General features: G+C 30.6%; 1 protein-coding gene across 8 annotated transcripts in view; it reads right to left on the bottom strand.

Annotated features, from left to right (window-relative positions):
• Positions 1 to 25,420, bottom strand: part of LOC126898378 (limbic system-associated membrane protein-like) — a 94,420-nt gene extending 69,000 nt beyond the window's left edge. For 7 of the 8 annotated variants that reach the window (XM_050672344.1, XM_050672346.1, XM_050672345.1 and 4 more), the window contains exon 1: positions 24,735 to 25,420. In XM_050672344.1, coding sequence (XP_050528301.1) covers positions 24,735 to 24,840 — 106 coding nt within the window. In that variant the 5' untranslated portion in view covers positions 24,841 to 25,420. The remainder of the gene's footprint in view (positions 1 to 24,734) is intronic. The other variant, XM_050672352.1, reaches the window with a different exon arrangement.
• Positions 25,421 to 26,206: the final 786 nt, after the last annotated feature.

The raw sequence follows: 26,206 nt of genomic DNA, 5'->3' as shown, positions 1-26,206 counted from the left end.
TTATTACTGTATAATGTGTAAAAATATTCGTATGCTCAATAGAAATTTACATCATTGATATCAATTAAAATATTTCACATCTTATTGGAGTTATTTTATTATCATATCGTATAAATTCTCTTGAATTATTTTTTAATAGCGATTCAAGTGGAAATTCTTGGTAAGTAGAATCAATTAGATTGAAATCCTTCAAATATTATTCAATTATTTTTCAGATTTAATCATTTAAATTGCAATATTTTTGAATTTTCATTTTTTGACACGAAAGTGTGGTATGAATCAATTGATTCAAGTTAAAATATGCATTTGTTCAAGTAACATTCGACAATTGAAATAATAAAGCAATGTTTTTCTCAAGTCAACGATACTTTTTTATGCAAATGCTCCATTTCATTATTTTAATAATACTAGCACTTTTATAAAAATTACTTATCCCAAATATTATGCTTCCATTTAATGTTATAACTTTTTCCTATCTCTGAAAACGAATTTCTCGCTTTCACAACCAAGTGATAAATGAAAGTGCGTGTCAACCCACAAAGAAAACATATACACTAAGAAAGGTTATGCCGACGACGTTGTTTCTTCATTTTTTCTCGGTGGAATTTTATTCTACCCCTTTCTTGGCTTGTCATTCTAGTAATCCCATTCCTGAAAAGTTGTTGAATTATTTTTCTTGCCAGTTGTCGTCCCGTTTTATACGCACTGGTCTCATACTATATTATATATTTACACATGGCTGGATTAGGATTCACCGTGGAGTCATTCCGTGCAAACTATCCTAAGTATTTTTATTTCGGATTTTCCATATTTTTCAAATATACACACCGTTTGCTGGAGATTTAAATTCTGGGTTTTGAACGGTGTTCTTTAATGTATACATTGTAAGATATTCCCGTCGAAAAAAATACCTGATAGCTAAACTTCAACAATGTTTTCATAAACATAAACAGTATACAATTTTCCTTTCTTGAAAATAAAATAAAATTTCAAAAATGATTCATAGGTAACCCAATTTGATTATGATTATGTGGTTAAGTAGTCGGACATGTTTTCATGTTCAATCAAAGTTGATTAAAAAATATAAGACTATTGTGTTTTATTTTTATGAAAGAAGCAAAGGATTATCATTATTACTGTCCAAGCGATTCGGTTGGGTAAGAACCTTGCTAAAACCAGTGTGCTTTAGTATGAATTCACTCTATGTGTCAACATTGCGGAAAAGAGTACTGAACTTAAGCGGATATATTTTTTTTCATTATGCAACATCATCAATTTTTTTTTGACGATCCATTTTGTGGTTTTTAAAATTATGTTGTTTAAACTTGCAAAAGAGTTGGGAATTTTCCTAGGAAAAAACTTGTAGTATCTATGATTGTGATTTTCACTGTTAATCACAAATGTCTGTTTGGCGTTTAGGTGAAAAATTAAATGTTTTTTTTTAAATGGGAAATAACCGTGAGACGTGGCAAATGTTCCATGTAGGTGACAAATTGTATTGTTAATACAGCTAGAATACATTGTATATAAGAAGCATTATCGAAGTTGGTCCACTAACAAGGAACACCCACAACGCCAATTGGTTTATACCCGTGTTCAAGGTACTTCTATAACAATACAGGTGTCATAATAACAATATCTTATAGTGGACTCAGCACCAATAATATTCTGTCCAACATTATAAGTACAATGATGACAATCCGTAAACGAGCCCATTATTATGTACTAATGGTAGTACTACATTTTTTTGGTTGATTAATTTTTTCATCATTCCATTATCACAGTAGTTGTCATCTCCTGCAATGCCGAACGGTACTTAAATCGTGGGATACTTTTTCTATTTTATTTATACTTCAAAAATAAGATATTGTACTAGACGACAAATTGATAAGACGTGATTCATCAGATGACTACAATTTAGTATAAAATGATGATAATATAGCATTAATCATCAACACACAAATTAGTAAAATTATATTTATTTACATATTTTCTTCTTTTTCGGCATTTTCTTATCAAAAACCGATATTTTATTGCTATCTCAAATAAAGTTAAAAAAATTAAATTAGGAATGAAAACATTTTTTACTGTAGTATTATAGTAAAAAAAAGATCAAGATGCAAAATTAAGTGCTTTTAATCTTTTCTAAAAGTACAGCAGTATTAAGCCAAAACGAGAGCCAATTAAACAAGAAGAAGTATTTACCACTCGTTATCTCCTGTTTAAATCGTGTGATACGGTAAGTTTGAGTTGAATTGTTTAAAAGAAATACATGTTAGTAGGTAACGTATACAGCGAGAGTTAATCGAGTTGACTACCATTTATTTGAAAACTTTTTGTTTTTCTATTTCGGTTGTACAGTAGCGTTTTAGTCTCGTTAGTGAACTTGTGAAGTATTTTAAAATAATAACACACTTGCCGCTAGTAAATGGCGTTGAAACAGATCATGATAATATATTAGGTAAATAACCGAAATTGTAAAATTTTTGTATGTACAGTTAATATATATCTACAATTTGAACAAAAATATTTCCCTCTTGTGGATTAGACTGTACTCCCCTCGGCGCTGACAAGTACGAGTTACGTATTGTTTTAGTATATTTTTTGTTTAAAATATGTTTTAATCATTTTTCTCTATTTTTTTGTACCAAAAACAGACTTTTGTTTCCAAAAAAGTTAGAATAAAAGAACTAAGTATATTTTGTTCTTGTCACAGGAAAGTCCATTTAATAATACTTAAGCCCGTGAATCCGCTAATTACACTTATTTGTGTAGGCCGGGAAAACACAGCTTTAAGCAAAAGCAAACATTAACATACCATTATTTTAATTGTTATTCTTGCTGTAGATTTTGTATAATAGACCAACAGATATTTAATGCCGTTTACAGTTCTACCGAAGATTATAAAAAGCTAGATTAAAAACAGCTAAGTGTAATGAATTTCTACTAAATATTGTTCTTCTACTAAGCAAATGTCTTCATATTATTTATTTTGATTGTACTGTTTGTGTCAAAATTAAAATAAAAACCCTTGATTGCATTGTTATACTCAGTGAGCATACGAATCAGTTCATCAAAAATAATTCAAAATTTACGAACTAATGATATTAATTAATGTGTCGTACAAATTAAATATAAAATTAAATAATTATTTAAAGTAAAAAATAACATTGGACACACAATTGTCGTGGATTGTTTAATATTTTTTAGTTATCACACTGAATTTGTCTATCTGGAGGTTGAACATTTGAATCTAATTGATTTTGCAAATCCTGTGAGAGAACTCAACACGTGTCTGATGCTAATTGTAAAATTAAGTATTGAAAAAGTCCGCAGCTTTTCCGATGTTGTTAACCCAAAAACCATTAATATTTATGAATATCTCATACATACATCAGCAGCACCGACCTATAGATGATATAATATACAATTTCCATGCAGTATTTAGAACCTTTTAGCCCATTTATTCGTTGTAGAATTATATTTTTGGATAGTATATTAACATAAATACTATTTGCATTTCAAAAAAATAATAAATTTCATGTTAATTTCTGACACAAACATGTCAGTGTAATGAAATAACATATATATTTATTATAAATGTATAAAACCGAATATATATATATATAAACATTGGCTGTTAATCCAAATAATAAACGAGCAGTATTATTTTTTTAATTATATGAACAAATTTTTGTAAAAATGAAATTAGTTAAAAACAGTATAACTCATTAATCAACGCTATTTTATATGACATAAAATTAAATATACGTACACTATGAATAAATCGTTGTAACAGTGTTGAAGAAATAAATATACTTCAAAATAGATAGTATCTTTTTTGGATAGAATCCATATTTGCTAGTGGCACAAAAACATTTATGGTGGGTTCAGTGAATCCCTTCAAGGCGTCACGTAAATGATTTTGTTTAGTTTTTTATTATAAGTCATATAGATTGGTCTCAAATATCTCCAAGTGCTATTACAAGTTTGCCACTAAGTGTGGGGAACTTCCGTTTTCTACCGTTATTTTAGATTCTAGGTGAGTAATTGTAACGGACCCAAAGGCTTCTGTTAAATGCGCAGTTAAATATAATCGAATATTTTATTAATTAATATATACCCCTTAATGTCGCCTAAATCGAATTCTTTTATTAGTTTTGAATAGAAATATATTCATTAACTAAATCAGCAAATGTTGTCTTTTAAAAAGCCAAGCAGCTATTTTCAATTTTGTTTTATATATTCCCATTGAAAATAATGGTTGCAGACAAAAGAACTACAATTTAACGGTAATCAAATAACAAGTAATGCACATCGAAATAGCATTAAGCTACAGACAAAGTGTACAAATTCTGTGAAATAAAATATGCGTCAACTACATGAATTTCGTTTTTTTATCCAATCGCGTAGCCTGCTGAGTTTCAACATGTGGGGTTAAATCAATGTTTGTTTGACAAATTATAAAATCATATCAAAGGGTTGTATTTTTATTTTGAGAAAATTTTTGCAAGAACTAAAAGACGACCAATGAAACGAATAGGGGTTGGGTTTTACATGGTCCAATTGAGAACTCCAAAAACTGGTTCCCTACATAATCAAAAAAACGTTTTCAGAATGGTCTATTGTTCTTTTATACCTATACACTTAGGGCTTACTGTGCAATAATAATTATCCTTAGTGGCTGTCACCACGTGCAGTACATAAAAGATTTCATTGTTTGTTCGATTTTTTTTTTACAGACCCTAAATTTTATAAAAACCTTGCCAAGTATAATCTAATGAAACCATGTACGTTATTTATCACTCAAGTAAAATAATAGAAAAAATATATCACCATATCTTAAAAGTCCGTTTAAAAAGTTGAAAAATAATAATTTAGCAGATATTTTTTTCAATTAAACTTTATTATGTATAGACCATCGTTCTCACGAGCATCTAATTTCCATCATTGTCATGCTAAATTTACTCTGAACTAATGTTTTGAAATTTATCTTAAAAAAACATAGAAAATATAATATCATATATTATTTTCTTTTTATATACGAAAAAATAAAATGTGTTGTTGTTCACAAAAAAATAATTTTTTTTCTCGTAAAAATTATTTAAACGAAATACATGAACTGTATATACAGGGTAGCCCACCATTCACTGACAACTTAAATAACTTTTGATCCAGTTAATATNCACCACTCACTGACAACTTAAATAACTTTTGATCCAGTTAATATTTTTAGTTGATTTTTTTTTTAAATAATAGTTATACGTTAGGTCTATAGCTATATCTCAATAATTAATTTTTTTACATTTTATTAAAAATATTAATTATTTTTAAATTTTAAATAAAATGTAAAAAAAAAATCTAAGATAGCTATTTTGTAGAGTAGAATTTAAGAAAAATTTTAGTAAAAAAATAGCATATTAATATTCAGTATTAAATATTCTGTGGCGTTTTGAAGTTTGTGAAAATTTGAATTTTCATGTATTTTACGGTATTAAATAATAAATACGTATTGAGAAAAGGACAGAAGAAAACGCTATCTTTTCATGATTACTATAATTTGGAGGTGTGTAACTTTTTCCATGAAAATGACTTATACTTTTGAATGAGAGTGATAAGTAATCATTGCCTTATCTAATTTCTTATCATGATATTAATGCCAAGTTTGTAATGTATACACACTATCATCATATGTATACACAGTAATCATGAAAAGATAGCGTTTTCTTCTGTCCTTTTCTCAATACGTATTTCAATGTTTAATACCGTAAAATAGTACATGAAAATTCAAATTTTCACAAACTTCAAAACGCTACAGAATATTTACTACTGAATATTAATAAGATATTTTTTTACTAAAATTTTTCTTAAATTCTACTCTACAAAATAGCTATCTTAGATTTTTTTTTTACATTTTATTTAAAATTTTAAAATAATTAATATTTTTAATAAAATGTAAAAAAATGAATTATTGAGATATAGCTATAGACCTAACGTATAACTATTATTTAAAAAAAAAATCAACTAAAAATATTAACTGGATCAAAAGTTATTTAAGTTGTCAGTGAGTGGTTGGCCACTCTGTATATATATATATATATATAATTATGTGGTTTTATTATTGTCAAAGGGTTTTGTTGCTGTGTAGAATAGATAATTTAAAAAGTATTTAAGTCTATTAGATATTGCTAATAACTTTAATATCAACATATAGTTATTCAAACAATAAATTTCAAGAGCAAAAACTTTATTTCTCTTTGACTGAACCGAACTTTATAAACAATTTTCAATTCTATCGTAAAACAATATTCTACTGCAGTAAATAAATACATCATTCTATTATTTTGAATGTAAACGACGTGAAGTTAAATGTTTTCATCAAATACTACCAACTTTATAGTTATTGTTATTTCTTATTGTATTGAGAATTCCGCAAGGCTTCAAAGTATACATATCTGGCCATCTAAATTGAAGAGTTTATACTATGAGATATATAACTCCAATGAAGATGTATCTTAAGCACGATCAGATAAACCGACCTTATATTACGCTAAAATTCAAATTACTCTGAAAATAAATATTAAATACTTTAAAAAAAGTCATTTTTCGCCGATATTTTGTACATGCCTAAAAACGTTTAATCTAACTTATAATCATTAGTATTGCGCATAATTTATTTATACTTGACAAGTTAAAGGACCTCTTTTAAGATTTTTTGAACTTTTATTAATTTATACTAATTTAGTATATTTTTATTAATTTAATTTAGGATCGTTTCGTCAATTTTATGTAATTTTTCTTTGATTATTTTATTAAAATGACGAAACAAGAATCGATATCTCATGTCTTAAATGTAGATTATAGTTTTTCTGTTACATTTTCTTAAATATTTTAAAACAAAATTTTATTTAAATGTCTACAATAATGTGACTACAGATATTCAAAGGATATATAAATACAAAACCGATTTATAATATAATTAATTAATAAATATGCTATAGAGAAAATGACAGGTTGATAACAACTTTTGAACCAGTACTTTGCAAGTTATTCTCATTTTCATAGCTTGGCGATAAAAAAGTACGATCTGTAAATGATCAGTGATAAAAATAACAGTATCCACTCCTGAATTCAAATCATTACTTTAAATTGTAAATAATTTTTGAAATACTGGTCTAAAAGTTGTTAACGATTAGTCGTTTTTTAATTAGATTATTTTCTATTTTAAAATGTATGTGGCCATTTCAAAAAATAAAGTTGACATCCCCGTAAGATATGAGCTATGAATCTAAAAATTATTTTATAACCGATAATTGGAAATACATTTGTAACAAAGAAAAATCGATAAAAAAGCTAAATATTTTAAGAGAAATTGAGTGACTAGCTTTAAAAAAATCACCCTATATTACAGTAAATCTGTGCAAAGAAAAAATAAACAACTACCAACGTCTAAAATTGTATAGTGTCACTAAGCTGTAAGAAATACTTTGATACGTACGTATGATGTAAGCTTCAATCCGAAAGATAAGAATAATATAAAATTTACTTTACAATTGTCACCAAACAAATGTTTTCGTGGCAATACCGACTTAAAGTTTTCAATTTTCTTTTAAAGAAAATCAGGATTACATTTTGGTTCACCCACACTAAACAAGCCTTAGGGATTAACAAAAGTATAACGTTACATAAAACACGTGAGTAGTTTAAACTGATCGATTAGTTACATTCTATTTGTATGTCATGTAATATTGCTATTTCACCATGTACGAAAAGATTTTCTGTATATAATATAGACTTTCTGTAAAAATAATAGTAAAAATTGATTTAAAATAATGAAATTAATACTAAGGAATATATTAGATCTTTGATTTTTGTGGCTGAATAATTTATAATATAAGGGAGCACTGGAAAACAATTTTCGTTTTCTAATATCAAGTAAATAACTATCTGAGAAATCACGCAACGAACTCGTGTAATTTTTAGTAGACGGTCATGTGACAGCTGCATGTTTTACATGATTCGAGTTTTGTTAAATAGTTGATGGATATATTTATGTACTTCATAGATTTTGTGTTTGTAATTTAAAACTAACATTGGATCGTCGCAATCATTTAATCGTTTCAGATTGTATTTCGTAGTCTCCCCCATATTTTCCTGTACTCGACGGAATCTGTCGTGACCGCAAAATATTATTATTAGGTCTGACAGATGATTTCTACAAGGACAAAAAAATAAAATCATCCCGATAATAATCGACGACGACGACCTAATGTTCATTCGTGCGATTAAATCCATCCCTTTATCTATTATAATGTATTCTTTTTTTTTTTTTTATTCATTTATTATTGTTATGTCGTTTTTGGCATAGTGTCCGATTTCAATTCATGTTGACAGAGTTCCAAAACGAATTGAATGCTCCATCCGGATTGTCGCGGATCTTATCCCTTTCTGAATGCGCACGGGAATATATAGTTTTTCAAATGAAAAAACATTTACAGCGATAATATGTCTGTACGTTTACACGTATTGATAAGGTCGTAGAGGTCTACGCAGGGATATCACATAACATATCACCCTATAGATAGAATTTTCGGTTATTGCCAAGCTTATCGAACACAGATCAACACAAGTCTCTTACACGACAATAATAATAATGTGCCATCCTCTGGTTATTATTACATCATGTGCATTAATACCGAGCCGAGGTTTGGTCACAAATCATCACACTACGTCTATTTCCCAGTGGATAACACCGTGTCGGTGCCGAGTTCAGTATGCATGTACGTATATTTGCTATGTGGTGTGTAGTCGCACATCACATCTAATTGAGACCACATGTTATATAGATATTTATGAACGGTCGGAATGAATTAGCTACACCGCAACTACAGCGGCTTTTCCGTTCCCCGTAGAAACATAATTTTTTCAACTAGCAGCTACGTCTAGTACGATGGCAACAATTTCTAGGGATTATGAATATATGTGATGTACACAATATTTTTTATTGTTGCAGCAATAATAATAATAATATCATTATGTAATGGTCCACCGGCATTATGATGCTGATACGGGACAACGGTCAAAAACTTTTATGATGATTGACACAACGAAAGATACACAAGTATTATTAACCGTTTATAAAGGGTCATAAGCACTTTCTACTTATAGTCAAATTTTAGACAATGAGTTTTATTAGGCCTCGTAAATTTTAATTTATAGGTTTCCTGTCAAATTAATTATAAAGTATAACCGTGTTATACAAAAGATACCCACCAACGCAATAACTACTAATTAAAACTGTAATAAAACCTGCATATTTGAGTGCCAGTACTGATTGTAGGGTTTGCACATAATTGATCTCGTCGTTTATAATATATCTTCAGAGCCACGATACAGACAAATCAAACATAAACTTAAAATTAATTATTTGTAGTCTTTTCTCGATATGTATGTTGCGCAGGATTACACTGGTGAAAATTAAAAACTGTCCAATTTACAATACTACGATTCCGGTTGCAGATCATCCTTTGGTAATAATGTAATTAATTTTAGTGATTCTCAAATAAAAAATATTTTTTCAACCGCGGTCAAAGGTAGATGTCTTAATCTAGGTTCAATAAAGTATTGTTATCGACGACGTTGAACCCTTTGTCGGATTTCTTTTAAAATTTTTATTACTGTATTAACCAATATCAGGGCGTGACTCGGCTATGGAAGCGGGTGAAACCAATCGACAAAATTACGTGGCATGACTATATCATATTTTTTTCGTATTGTTTCCGACGGCTCTACGATACGACTTCATCTTATCGAGTGTTCAAAAAATAACGATTATTATTATTTTCATCATTATTATAACGTTATATTGTTTGTCACAGTTTGGTCCGTGTCGAATCGCGTTTTCGTAGGGATAAGGGTGGTAGTCGTAGCTGGCGGCTGACGTTCAAGATTTAAAATTTGGATGGAAACGGGTGTGCGGTGTTGATAAAAGGGAAAGAAACCTAAAAAAAAAAAACATCCACGGTAGCTGCAAACGATTTACAACGGTTTCATATACAAATGGCAATGGTACCGACAACAATTAGGAAAACTACCACACCCTCAAATCTCAAAAGCTCATACGTCGTGTCGGATGCACACACGAAAAATATAAATCTTGACCGAAATCATCAATGACTTGTTTTTATTTCCTTTCCGTGTCACGCTGAATTAATGTGTTTTTCGACATTTGCATTTACACAGGCGAAGAGTAAACGAAATTGGGTGCTTAAAGATCGTTGTACACATAGTAGGGTGCGTGTACCAATTGTGTGAACAATATAGAAATCGGAGAAAAAAAGGGGAGTCCGGAAGACGGCGTGACGAATAGCGTGTCTAAATGGATTGAACGGATCGCTACTAAGCGCTCGTATCAGTAAACGAGATTGCTTTATTAATCGCCCGAGTATAATAATATTTTTATTGCACCGCGCGTTCACTGTTAGTTACAATTGTACACATAACCACAGAAGATATGATACACACTATGTTAATGTGCACAAAGGATGCCCCTCGACGGAGTATAGAATTTCGCGGATTCCTCATTTTATCATCATGTTGGTTTATAATAAATACGAGGGTGGTAAGTTTGTTGTACGATTTTCTTGAAGCTCTTTTTATTGATAAAAATTGCAAAACTAATGGCCAAGTAGACGTTCTACGATAATAGTATAAAATTTCAATTGTACAAAGAATATTACTACAATACTTTCAGTGTAAGTAATTTGAAGTCGATGCTAATTAACAGTTGAAATTTAACAATTGAACGGAAACTCCTTAAAATTTATTGGTTTGCGAATATCCGTAGCTGATTACTTTCATCTGACCACATGTGCACAGCGTGGCTTTGGCAACCGCCATAATAACAAGTGACCGTTTAATTGGCCGGAAGTATACGATTAGTTGGGTTGAGGGTTAATGCGTGAAGGAAATAGACATACAAAATTAACGTTGTCAGTTGACGAATCATGTCAATTGAATTTTATACCACAGTCTGATGCACGCACTTGTCATTGTAACAATAATGAAAACACAATATGAACTTAAATCTTAACTTAAAGTAAACTATGCGACTACGGATATTAATTTACTATTTTCATTTATTTCTAATACGTAGTATTTCCCTCTTTTTATTTTATTTTTAGCAACTTAAAAATTCGAAATATAATTGGAATATATTTTAAGACGAGCACAGATAAGTGCCAAATTAAAAAAAATAACAAACTAAATAACAAACATTTTCTGTTGCCGTCATCTATTGAAAGAATAACGCAAACAATTATGTTTCATCTTATGTATATTTTCCATGATATTTTCAGTATATATATATAGGTGTTATTCAAATTTTCAAGAAATACATTGACTACACTCAATTTATTTAAGTTTTACTGATGAAGAGATCAGAGGGCTCTCTAGCTCTACAATAATAACAATAACAATAACAATAGTGTTGTGGTAATCAGGTCGAGCACAGGCTATGGTTTTGTTTTGGAGATAAGTTTGGGAAAACGATAAGAAGGCAAAGCGATAAATCAGTCGTTAATAGTATTAAAGTTTTGATGTTTGGTCTTAGAATTCCCTCACTAATATAGCCGCCACCACCGCCATCACAAAATTGCTAACACACAATAATATATACAACCATTTGTCAAGTTCTACTACACTGCGTGTATATTTTTCTATTCTCTTCTGTCCCTTCTAAAAGCTTAAAACGATCATTATCTTTTTAAATTGTTCCTTCTTGGAAATTTCCCTCCTGATGACGCACATATTCACGAAATTCCATTAAATAGCTTTAAATTGCTTCCGACTATAAGGGATTACACTTGGATCAATCAGAGTGGATATGACTAGTTTAAGCACACATTTAATTGGATACCCAGTTTAACTATGTTTCATTAGTTGATTGACTATCTAGTCAATATTGTGTTTGATTTTTATGTACAAGTTCACTTAAAAAACTACTGACAATATTAATTGAGTTTGTTCGTGGCCAAAGCTTATTACCCGGTCAGATTTTGTTAAACGCACAAACGGCATTAGTCATTTTCTGACATTATTGCGTTTGCACGTAAAACATAGTACTCTATAGAGCATTATATATAAGTATAAGAATTTTTTTGAATAAGGAAACGAACAAAAATTATAAAACGCCTCCTGCTTATATTATTGGTAATAATGAATGATCGACAATTTATAAGAGTTACACCAATCGAACACAAAAAATTAAGTAAAACAATAGTTTATTTAAGTAAAATATTTCAATGATTTACCAAAAGATATCGCACTAAATTCAATGTTTATATTTTTATTAGGCACGTTCGTGTGTGCAAAAATGAAGTAAACAAGCAGTCTAGACTGGTTAAACTAAGGTGTTAATGATTTATTTCACACAATTTATTTCATAGTCGATGTTTAATTCAGGCAATTGGCGTAGTCAAGTGTAGTTCTATAAATGAAAAAATCAGATAAAAGGTAACATAAAAGAGGTATAAGTATTTCAATATGGTGAATGATCTGATAGTGAAGGGAAGGATAAGGCTGGAAGGAATGATGAAAAGTTTAAGGGTTGTCGTCACGCTTCGCTCTTGTATTTCAACAGTAAAGGTTAATACGGTGTGATTTATCGCAAGGCTTATTAACGTGTGCGATGGGACGCTTTGTCAAAAGAGGCTTTTGGATTTATATACGGTTTTGGCAGGTAAAGGCTGACACTAGTGGTAACAATCATTGAGCTCATTTTGGACAAAAAAAAAAATAAAAATGGTATCAAAGAGCATTATTTATTGTTACCGGCCAAAGTTGCTCCACTCTCGATTATTCAATTGTCGTTCAGAGAAGGGTAAAATGATTATTAATCGTAAACTGTTCTAGTATTCAAGTGCCTTTGAGCGTATAAGCATAAAAATATCAAAATAACTAATATTCAGTATTGACTATTGACAAACACTTAAGAAGTTGTTACTTCGAATAAGGCATAATGCTTCTTAGCAACATATTTTGTTGGCAATCTGACGTTTATATACGATAATGACAATTCAATATGTATCATTATATTTTAACTTAATATTTTTTTATCAAATGTCAGTAATATATTACCAAACTGTTAAACGTAAAGTATGTTTCTGTTATCACAAAACATGTTACTTGTTATAAAAACAAGTAGCAAAAATAAAAAATATTTTTCATTCGCACGTATAAATATGTTTAACCATAAAATACGAAAAATTTCAATTTTAACTACGGGAATATTTGTAATAATTAAAATTTTATTCTCATTAATACATTTTTCAGAAAATCAGAGTAATTCGCAAACTTTAAAAATTTCGTAAACATATTTGACTAGTCAATTAGTTATTATGATCATAGAACATAGATATGAAATATTAGTGTGTGGTCTAATAATGTGACAAAAATAATTCTTGGCACGCCCAACTCGAATAACTCGTGATAATATATTAAGTTTTTGTGTCATAAGGAGTGATAAAAAAATAAACCAAGCTGTCATCTTGTGGCGTTAAATGCCTCTTATATTATATCAGTTATTAATGGTGAATCTTCATTCTGTCTACAGGCAAATCAAATTTCAATTCCGAATACATTCCATAAATACTAGAGGTCTTAAAGGGATTATATTATTGCATTGTTTTTTGAAAATGTCACGTTCAGATATAATAAGTCTATCTCTATAACGTATAGTTTAGTAAGGGAGGAAATAGTAAATTTTTATTGATGATCATTGTCGAAGAACACTATTACAACGATTAAATTAATTTTGAATAACTTTTATGCCCTATAAATAACGAAGGTTTATTATTAAGGGGTGGACTATAATTAAATTCCCGTTGTATGTATTGCATTCGAGAGAAGGGTGAGGCTATCGTAATAGAACTTAAATAATTCATAGTATTTTAGACGCTTCAAGCCGCGATAATGCCTGTATGCAAATTTATAATACTTTTAAGACTAAAGCCTTTCCTCTTTGGGTTAGACTGTATTACCCGGAATCTTTTAGTATAGCATATGTAATGTAAGCAATTATTGTCAACTTCATTAGTTGGGCTCATATGTATGCTTAACGTCGCATGATTAATCAACTTAATGCGGAATAAAATAAAATTCCAACAAACTCAAAAATAACTTATAAAATCTATTACAAATGAGCGTTTTCGATACGAGCTCATTTATAATTTCAAATTTGATTAATATAAATTTGAAACATTATTCAATTGATATTAATGGTTTTTTAGGCTATTTTGCTGAAATTTTAAACAAAGCAACAGCTTAACGTACAAAGATTTATTTGTTTGCAAATTAAATTATTGGAGTCAATTACCATTAATGATTTTAACTGTAGAGTTAGTTAACAAATCACTGATGAAATGAATGGAATCGGTCCGATTTCTGGGAAATACTAATCTAAATACGTTTTACAAGCGAAATAGGTATTTGCAAATAAAATAATCTTTGTTAACTAAAGATGATAAACTCGGGTTTTTTATGAGCAGAAAGTCACCTGAATTTTCTTTGAAACGAAGTATACTTTTTCTATCTTCAGATTTATAACGTATAATATTATGATAGTGATATTTATAATTAGTAGTTACCTATAGAAGAATCATGATTCAACTGTTATGTACATGAAAAAGTAATTAGGATAAACTGAGGCACAAGACTATGTTATAAATTATGGCGGAAAAAGGGAAACTATAGCCGTACAACGTTAAAATCAATAACTTTTTTTCGATTAAGAAACATTACAAAGTTAATGGCCAATCGCTGTTGGTCTAATGGTGTTTCTGTCTGGCCTCCAATACATTATAAAAGGGGAAAATAACAACAAAGNATATATATATATATATATATATATATATATATATAGAGAGAGAGAGAGAGAAATCGTATGTAGAAGAGATACAATTTGCCGGACGTCGTGAATAAAATCACTGTGAATTTGATAACTTATTTATATCGTTACTGGTGCTGTGAATAAGACCAATCTACAAAAAAGGGAAAAGGAAATCTATTAACTAAAGAGTAGAAACGGAAGCCGATGTGCCGAAGACCGAAGGGAACGCGAGAGCATATAATTTATGATACGGTTCCGGGACTTATCGGATGCGAATTTTGCGTAGAGCGTACCCAGTGCTTTCATCTAAGCATAAAGAATTTTTTTTATTTATGAATAAATGAAAGTTCTCTTGTATCACAAAAGGAATCGGGGCCACATGACCATCGACTTAGTAACACTTGAATAGTTTTGAGATTTGTACGAATATTTTTGTAAAGTACAGAAGTTTTAACCCGAAATCTGTCATTAATTTATATAGATAACAATCCGTATTGGGTTTTTCGACGATGTTCAAGTCAATGTGGTTTTCAAACAAATATCGATACGATAAATTTGATTTCTTTATTTGTTTATTAAATTTTGTTTATTTGGGCGCAAGTATCTAAAGAGTCACGCATTTGGGTGTCGGACTATAAGAACTCGAGTCAACATAATTTAGAATCGTGTATAGGACAAAACAACTTGAAACGCCATAGCAAATGCCGGTAAGTACTACAGGAAAATAAACAATAATAATCAAAAAACCTGCAGGGGATATACTTCAATACAAAATAGTGCCTGTGACCAGGTAGTTTGCCGTCTGTACACGCGATGAAAATCCGCAAACATTTTTTGACAAACAAAACAATAACCGTATGATTTACGACAAGCCGTATTGTACTGGTTATCGCGCAAACACATATTTTTTATTCAATTATTTTAATAAAATATTCTACTCGGCGACAATCTGTACATTGAACTGAAAACATTTAATGTATGCATTTTGTGTACAGCGTTGGAAACATGATCTTGTGCCTTTTAGTTTGGTATACGCGCGCGATTCCACAATCAAAATTCATTTTACACTCCGAAAAACACATTTTTTTGTTATAAATTGTGCAGAAAATATTTATTTGGGGACAACAAGTCTATAATCGATCAGTACAACGGACTCGAGTTGAATCAATCAGCGAACGTGCGTTATCATCGATGTGCTTGAAACCCAATTGTATATCATAGTAATATGACGGCTTAGGGTCGTAAGCAATATTGAATAATATCAGCTTATCGCATGTAATCCATAAAGGAAACTAATAAGCACGAGGGCGATAGAGACGCACTACTTGTGAACCCTATTAGATTTTCGAAAATCTGCCTCGGCCTAAGTATTAAGCGCCGATACGGAAACGGGACAATTATTCAAGTGGGACGTCTATCCCTTCGAATCNATTTTCGAAAATCTGCCTCGGCCTAAGTATTAAGCGCCGATACGGAAACGGGACAATTATTCAAGTGGGACGTCTATCCCTTCCAATTTNGGGACAATTATTCAAGTGGGACGTCTATCCCTTCGAATCAGAAGGAATTAACCGCGGGGTCGTCTTTCTACTCTTGTGCGTGCCACGAACGTATATACATGGCGCGTATTCATAATTTATAGTGCAGCGGCGGTCCATTATTGTTTTGTGCGGACGTCGTGGAGGAAGCCCCGAAGAGGATGTCTGTTTGAAAGGGGCAATGAATAAATTCGGCAAATAGCGTGGAAAATGTAGAACACGTCCGCTAATAGATTGTTGAAGATGGTAATGCATTTTCTACCCCGAAAATATTTACAGTGTCATAACGACATCGGGGCGAGTGTAGAAATTAACGGCATGACTCACAACTATTACTAGTACAACTGCGACGTGTACAATAGTCAACACGGAAGGAATATATCGACTTAAACAAATGGCCACTGTTGTTTTTTTGAACGATGATTGTATCTAGTACGAGTAATATGTGCACACACTTTTTTTATTTTATCGTAAAGCCGAAAATGAATTCTATAATAATTGTTAATAGTTCAAATTATCTTGAACATTTATAACGCAATGAAACTAGACTAATCAAACGTATTGAAAGTTATTTGCTCTGCTTGTTTTACAACCGTTTGTAAAAATATTACAATAAAATACTACGTTCTGATACGGCGAACCCGAGATTTAATCAATAGATATGAAGTGTGATATCAATTGTGAAGAATATGCGTTATTTATTATTTCAATATTATTTATTTAAAAATATTTGTCCTGCTGAGCGGTTTCGTCAGAAAATACTCTTTATATTTGTTGTTTGTATAGGATAAAATATATAAGTCTTGTGCGGAGACAATATTTGTTTTTGTATAAATACACAAACTATTACTTTGTCTTGAATAAATTAGCACTAATACTAAATATCATACACGCGTATACGTTTTTTGCACGCTTTTACAAAAATAATTTATTGACATATTTTTCCCTATATTTTAACCGCTCTAGTGCAAAGCATGTGATAACTGACTTTTTCTCATCCCAATATATTGAACACTCACACAAGCTGCCGATATTTCACCCTCCACGATGACCTTATACGTACATTGTGAATACACGTGAAATACTGTGGTAACCATTCAAAACGACCGTTAGTCTCATAGAAAGAGACTCCACAATCGCACACCTGGTGCAGTGTGTATTATGTTGGTGTCATTTTTGTGTCTAAACAGGTAAATTGCGCAGCCTGTATATTTACAGTGAAGTACAGTGATACCTAATAAAACGGCAGTCTATCATGGTACGACACAACAGTAATGTACGGTTTATTGTTAAAGGCCCATAATAATAATTTATAATATTATGCGCTTTACTCTTGCTGAAAATAAGAGGGAGAAGGGAATCCACAATAAATGTACCTACGTACATAAATGCCGGTGGTAACTTTAGAAATTGTTTATTGTGTTTTTTTTTTTTGCCTACCTTAGTGCTACCAGTTAATAGCCACCGTTTTCATAGTGAAAATTCTTCATTGCCTTCTTTGATAAATGCCTGAAACTACCGTACTGTGCTGTCGACTTTTAAGGGACATAAACGGCAGATTATTATTATTTTTTTCTGGCCCAACCGCGACTGCTACTGACAGGGTAAAGTCGTAAATCCTTTCTTAACGGTTTCACACGGTTTTAAAATTAGAAAATTTCACTTAATACGCGAGCACTTACTAAATAAAAGCGTTTATAAATACTCCACACGATGTCATACTTAAAACGCAGCTACCTTTAATGTTGGGTTACATAAAGCCAGTAATTAATTTTTATATTTGTCATGTTTAAGTAAGCAGACGCTATACTTTTTGCTAAATTAGTTTTAACGGAAAAAATTCAAAGGTTTACACCACGTGCACAACGTTATTTGATAAAAAAAAAATGTTTAAATGTAACATTTATGTTACATTTGCGAGAGTAAACAAAATTGTATATTACACATTATCCAAGAAAACGCACTGGTAGAAGTTGGGCATCAAAGCCGTGTAAACTACTCGAGAACCGCAAATAAGTTGAAAATCACATTAATTGAATATTTTTTAAAACCGAAGGAGAAAAGTATTCAATGCGCGTTGAGATAAAATTAGTTTCACGAAAATAATAATCTCGGTAAGTTTTTATTTTGGATCATTATTCCGTGCGGATGCTGTTTTATCGTCGTTTTTATTATTGAGCAATGCGTGTTACCATTTAAACCATATCGCCTATGTTGTTGTGTTAAGATGCGTTTCTTGCGATTTAAACTTTTCAAACTAAAACAAAAGAACGGCACATACAATAGAGTTTGCACAGTGTAGTTACTGAAATTGTTATTTTACATTTATGAATAATCACGACGATCGTAATCCACTGTGTGTGTGCGTGTTGTACGCGTCCAAGTATAGGAGNGTTTGCACAGTGTAGTTACTGAAATTGTTATTTTACATTTATGAATAATCACGACGATCGTAATCCACTGTGTGTGTGCGTGTGTTGTACGCGTCCAAGTATAGGAGTAAGACAGTTCGAGTAAATGGCCTAGATGAGAAATTATGAAAATATATTAACTATTCCAAACACGGTAGAATCATCAAACTAATAGAACAGTACGCGGTCATTATACAAGGATAAGTACGCCAAAGGAATTACTTATACATACCTGGACACCGGTGCTAAATTGGATCTACCGGTCATGTTTTATTTAAGGAACAATTCTCAAAACGGAACTTGGCTCGGTGTGTATAAGTTTGTTTTGGAACAATAATGTCGAGCATAAAATTAATTTTTAACAAAAATGGCATGAAAAGTTCATGGCCGTATTTTTTTATAATTCATCACATGATTCTAATATGCTTTATAATAACGTTTTTATTTTATACAAATGAATATAAATAAATTTTATTTTAGCGATTTAACTCGAGATTCTCAGGTAATTATTTTAAGATATTTGAATGAAAGTTATTTCAAATTTCGTTTTCTCTTATTAAATGACTTTTATATTTTGCACATCGCTGAGTTTATGATGTTACATTCGACAACATCACTATCACATAATAATATTAGTATATTCATACGTATTTGCAGAAAACAGGGTTCGAATTTTGCACAAAACGTCGTGGTTAGAATTTGTAATATGATACCGAGACAATGCGTTTGATGTCACAGACTTAAATCCAAAATGCATAAATATTCCACATGTTCTGTTGATAAGAAATCGATTTAAAATACTGATAGAACGCGTTTTGAATACATCTAAAAGTCTACAAGCTCACTCGAGTTCCTGTGACCTATGTTTTAAAATACAAAAAAAAAATTATGATTAATTTTTAGAATTCGGAATTTGGTAAATTATTTAAATAATTCAATAGAATTTCATATTTCGACTGCATCGCACAGTGTCTATATTGTTATCATGTCAGCGTTTCTGCTCTTATTCTTTCGTTATAATAATAATAATTTCCCGACTGAATTCATTCATATAGCCCAATGAATAGGATAATGTATGTTTTTTATCGCTATGTATAGTCCGTCTGTTGAATAATTCATTTAGAATAATAATAAATTTGTCATTATGCTCTGTCGCAGGGTTTTACACAAAGAAGCAATAATTTATGAAATCATGTATAAGTAATCTAGACGCTTGAAATTAGCAATAAAAAGGAAAAATAATGTATATCGGGTGCCGATTTCCTGTTAGGTTATGCGTGACGGTTGCATTAGGATGTCATTTCGAATTACTAGTAGCACTTATAAGAGTAGGCGTACTAAGAGTTTTACAAGGTGGTAATGCTTTTCGTTTAACTGAAAAGAAGAAAATCTTTAACAACCTCAGCTAAATCAATAACAAAAGAAAACTTAACAAAAAGTATGATGACATGAGACAGGCAAAAACCTATCCACAGGCATTATCCAACAAAACTTACCAATGAAATGATAATAAGGAACATTTTTCATCAATAGGTATTATTCTTTGTGTTAGTTTTTTCCAAAACATAAGTATAATAATTTCATTTTGTTGCCATATTGTTTGGTATATTGTTTTTGAATAGCTAAGTGAGCTTTATTATTCTTGTTAATTCTCGTAAAGTACAGTAGATCTTATATTTTACGAACTTCTCATTTTCTTAACGGTAGTGGCATACTCAGAATTTCCAATTATATAGTTTCAGCCCGTCATCTCTCACGGATACGTCACTACTTAACGGTTATATTATTTTATCGTGCAGCATTGTCCTTAGAATTAAACAAAACTCTGAATTTCATAACATTTTTTTTACTTGATCTATATTTTGAATACTACTCACACAATTTCCAATTAAGCAGACCACCAACGATCATTTTATTATACTTCTGTGTTAAAATGTGTACACAATAATCTATTATTATCTTTTTTGTTTTGATTCTTGGCCGTGACACTGATTGGTAGCTATTGTTTTTTCTAGGGGTTTTCATTGAATTCTGTGGAAAATATCACGAGGTGTATTTATGAGGCGTAACAGATCTAGCACGATTTACTTATAACTCCACTATCTAATTGGATTGATACCATAGATGACCGTTCCAAAACGTATAAAGACAACAATAATAGTGTTTTCATTAAGAAGGAAGGAAATCAATTTGCTTAACTAATTATAATATATCATGTTTTTTGAATTAATTTAACGAAAAATATATTTATTATAAAATTTACTTAACAACACGTTAACCTAGTGAAAACACAGTTGTTCCACAATATTACCCATTATAAATGAAATGTAAACACCTACCAGTGTACACTACTCTCGGATGTTAGCGAATAGATTAGTATTACATCGAGCTGTTGTTTGATTTATTTTTGAAGTAGTTAAATAATTTGGTTAGTTTAGCACAGATTCGTTAGTCGTATTAATAGGTTAAAATAAAAAATAAATTAAAATCCATTTACCATAAATATACAATTAATTTATAAAAATTGAATTTATATCAAGTGTTTGAAATGCAATAGAAGTTGTATTCGTTGAAAAGACAACGGTCACTTGAACGTGTTAGCAATTTTTAGAAGCGTTTCTGTTTTATTTTCGTGGGGATTCTTAGCTTTCCGAATTCGTCCGGTGTATTTTTCAAAATGACAGCACCCTTCAAATGTGGATGCTTAAGCGATGCCATTTCAGTACATGTCTACAATGCGACCCGTCGACAATTAATGGTACACCACATGCTCATTGGGATTACCAAACAACTTCAATTCGGCACGTTCCACAATATATCATTATGATTATGTACGCGGTGGGCACGTGTCGACGATGGCCCATTAAACAGACAAAACAAATATTCCAATCCTGACTCTTGTACACGACCAGTTAACTTAAACCGTTCGTCCAACTCTTGTTTATAATACAATTATCATCGTTTTTTATCTAGTAGCGCTTAAATATAGTACAACAGCTGTAGCGTGAGCAATAAGAGGAAGTGTCTCGTTAGCCGAGATGACAGTCACTGATATGAAAACGGTTGTTAAAAATGAAAAAAAAAAGTGTACTCTGTTACTGCGTAAACTTTTTATAACAGCTCTAACGTCTCGTTTTCCACACGTGTCAAAAATACTTTTCTATCGTTCGGCGTATACGTCAACTAGGAATCCACATTGAAATATTGAAATCATTAATTATCACTTTTGTTCTTCTACTTTTCAGAAACGAAAATTAAAAACAGCGAAAAATGATAGTTTAAAATGTGTATCCTTTTTGTTGGAAAAAAAAAAAATACAAACAAATCTCAATTCACTAAAGTTGCCATTAGTTTTCTAATAAAAAATCAATAGCCAACAAAATGAATATAAGTTTTTGACATCCTCGCCAGTCGACAACTACGCGTAATACCGATTTAGGACGTTATTGCTGTTTTTTACGGCCTAACTGTAAGTATTACGATTGTCATTGGTTGTTTAAGATAGATAATGTTGTTATAAAATTTGATGGTTTCACAAACGGTACAGTGCTATTATAATGTTCGTCTCTCCTCACCTGGAGGGCTCCAAGCAGAATGACAAGTCCAGGCAACGAACCAAACAACCTACTGTTTTGACTGTGTTCGACATTAGGGCAATTTCCACAAGAAAAATAAAAACCAATAGGAAAAATAAACGTCTGGTACACAAGTACATTATAGTATCTGTCACTTCCCTCGCAATGCACAAACGTTATGTAATTGCGGGGAATCTTCGGTGACAATACTATAGACCGAGTTATCGGTCTATCAAAAAATATATTTAGCAAACAATCAACGTATGGTTAAAGTTTCTGACGGATGATTTTTACAAAGGGCAAAATCTCTTCCTAGAAAATCTAACGAATAATCTCAACAATTTCATTAATAAACATCGTGTTACAAATTAATGTGTAAACATTTAAGGAGATGTTTGATTAATTTTATCATTCAACGTAAAAAATATGTATTCATTAAATGCAACTGCAATTAATTTTTATTTTAATGTTGTAAATTGCTACCGCCGGCGGAAGTGGCTATCAATTTTTCACTGCGTTAATGGGAATTTTAACTTATGTATTTAAGTGCTCCACCTGTTTCATTGAACGTTTTAGAGAGCAACACAAGTAATAGCTCCTTAAAAGTGCTATTAATTGCAATATGTACACTGAGAAATATAAATTAAAGGATTAAAAACAACTAGTGTTTCCTCAAAAAACTATTAATGACGTCGTTACTTTGGAAGACTATCACGGCGACAGTGCGCGAAAAGTTTGTAAATAATGTAACAGCATTGGTTAAATGTGCATTTGAAGAACCCTAAAGCTTTCAAGATCATTTTTCTTAAAATAACGTAACGCGTGCCAACTGTTTGTGATACAAAGTTTATATTTTATTCATATGTGTGTAACTTAATGTCTTTGGTACATTTGTGCAACGTTAAAGGTTATACTTGTAAGATGCTATCGAAAATATATTTTCTTTAACAGTTACACGAACAAAAAGTATTTTATAGTTTTAAAAAAATTACCTTAACAAAAAAAAAATTATAAAAGGCTAGTTTGATTAATATTAATCAATGTAATATGATATTTTTTATTAAAACTAAACCCCCACTTTACATGAACTAGTCTGATTTCATTCTAAACAGCATTTAAAATTAATGAACTGAAGATAATAAAGTTGGCATATATTTGTTAAAAATATTTAGTGTAAATATTTTAAAATTCGAAAAATGAATGAACGGTGCTAGGAAATAAAAATAGAACTCACGATTGGAATGAATCGATAAAGGAGTTTGTTGTACTCGGCTATTTTAGGAGACTATTTAATAATTCATACGCATAAAAATATCCAGGGACAAATTGTTTGCTTTGGTCAAAATTTTCTAGTTAAGCTTTCATTAATAATTCTTAATTTTTTTCAAGGTAAAGTAAAAGGCCTCCTCCTATCCAAATATAAAATTGTGCATACAAAAAACTCAATTCAATTTTAGTAGGAGATAGAACTAAATACTTGTACGGAAATTATAAATTATGGGAAAATATAACACTTAGGTTGAAAGATATGTTTTATTAAAACTTTTATCTTCAATGTTATCGAGTGAAGCGTAGTTAAGGAATCAATGTGTATAAAAAAAATATTTTGAAATTGCGAAGAAAGCATTAATAATTATGCTTACCGTCGCCAATCACTACTCAGCTCCTAACCATTTCTAAGTCTATAAATACCAATATCTCAAAAAGTAATGTTACAAAATTAGTTATTGACTAGTCAACATTTTATTTAGACCATTCTTAATTTATTAGTGAAAAAAAATAATATTAGTATCCCATTAAACTTTCAAAAGTTACTCGTAATAATGATTTTATTTTGTAATTGTACATTTTCTATGATTTATACAAATAAAACAAACTTTAATATGTACATCTTATCATTGAAATATTATTATTTAGTGAAAAAATAGGGGGTAGTTTTCTTGATAAATTACTCTACTTATCAATTAAAAATGTAAATATTGACTGTAAGTGATATTTAATTATTTAATACAGTAAGATTTATCAAAAGAAATGTGTACTTATAATGTCGTGCGGTTGTTAGTTTTAACATACATTAATATAGTGTTGAAAATACAATTTGTTACGATACTTAAAAAATGTTATTTTATGTACATCATATGCAATTTTCAAACGTGAAGTCAACTATGACCAAAACATAGCCGAGCTACAGTTTATTTATATAATTTCGGTCATGTTTTTCACAAAATTCATCATGCGACGGTAAAAACATTTACAGCGTCAACATCACGATGCACGTTGATCATCGTAAGTACTTTTTATCTAAGGGTAATAGAGTTCTTACCTGAATCGACAAATAACAGTATAATCGTGCACACCAAAACTGAAGACAATAACCTGCTGGACTTGCACATGTCATGCATTGTGTGAACCGACTGTCGCCGGTCCATGTTAATTCAAAGTCGACTGGACGTTAAAGAGTAAAGTTAATAATTGCTTAATCGGTTACGAACGATTTCGGTCGAGTGTGACCATATATCCAACGAGTAACTTGACACTGTCGTCAATATCCGTTTTGTGGACCACAAGGTGTGAAAATCAACGCGTAATATAATTACAAAAACACTTTGAGATCTAATATATATATATATATATATATGTTTATTCCGCAAGAAGAAATATAATATGTTATACAAAATAATAGGATAAATTGTTTATTTATATATTTAAGAGTAAAACGCACACTAGACGTTAAAATTCAAACGGCTACGGTTAAACTATCAGCTAAATAAACACACACACACACACACTTAACAATAATAAAATTGTTTGTTAGTAAATGAATTAATTTTATAGTGTTTACGAGAGTGTTCGCGGCACGTGCTCGGAGGACGGAACAACGTCGGCGTGCGTCTCGGCCAGTGGTGTATCGCAGCAACACTGAAGTAATGTTGTGCCGGCAACTGGCAGTGGTCGTTGGTATGCAAGAGACGGGCAGACGCTGAGACGATCCGTTGAGCACAGAAGTCGTTGTTGGAGCCCTCCTCGATTTGCTGGTCGTGTCGAACGCGCACTGTACAGCTCTATCTGACGGCAATCATCCCTTCGTCACCATTAATAATAAATCGTATTAATTATAATGCAAAATTATCTACAGGAAACAGTATAAATTGGTTCGGGATCCTACAACTATTGCTATAAAAATTCTTTGTTGGACCAAAAGTCATTTTGCTACCAACCAATAATCATTAGGTTTTAGAAAAACATGATCGGCATAATCAAAATTGTTAACATTTTTTTATTTTACTTGAAAATTCTAAAAACATTTGTATTTTAGGAAAAAAATTATATACTTCTTTCGTTCGGAAAATGTTGAAGACCTTTTTGTCGACGAGGCGAAAATTTAGGAGACCACGATTTTTCGAATTATTTAAAAGGATTCTTGTAGTACATATTCTCTATTCAAATTATCAATTTCAACCAAACAGTTTTCTCAAACTATTATATGTTAATAACAATAAGTTTCTAAAATAATATTAGACTAAAAATCATTTTTCTTGAACTTATATCACAACTAATCTTTGACGAAACAGAACAATCACTTTATGAGTGATATTAAAACACAAGGTGCAAAATAGATTTAACATGACAATTAGTATCATTTACAATTCAAATTTCTTTTTTGCAAAACATTACGGCGATTAATTGAACAATTCAGAATGAAATGATTAATATAAATATTTTATTATATTGTGAAAAAAATTAATTGGTTCAAAAAGTTTTACAAGTACTTTTTTCTTTTGATTATATAACAAA

Source organism: Daktulosphaira vitifoliae, unplaced genomic scaffold (assembly GCF_025091365.1).
Source record: "Daktulosphaira vitifoliae isolate Bord-2020 unplaced genomic scaffold, ASM2509136v1 Scaffold_2, whole genome shotgun sequence".
Lineage (NCBI taxonomy): Eukaryota > Metazoa > Arthropoda > Insecta > Hemiptera > Phylloxeridae > Daktulosphaira > Daktulosphaira vitifoliae.
This window is presented reverse-complemented; position numbering and strand designations above follow the sequence as displayed.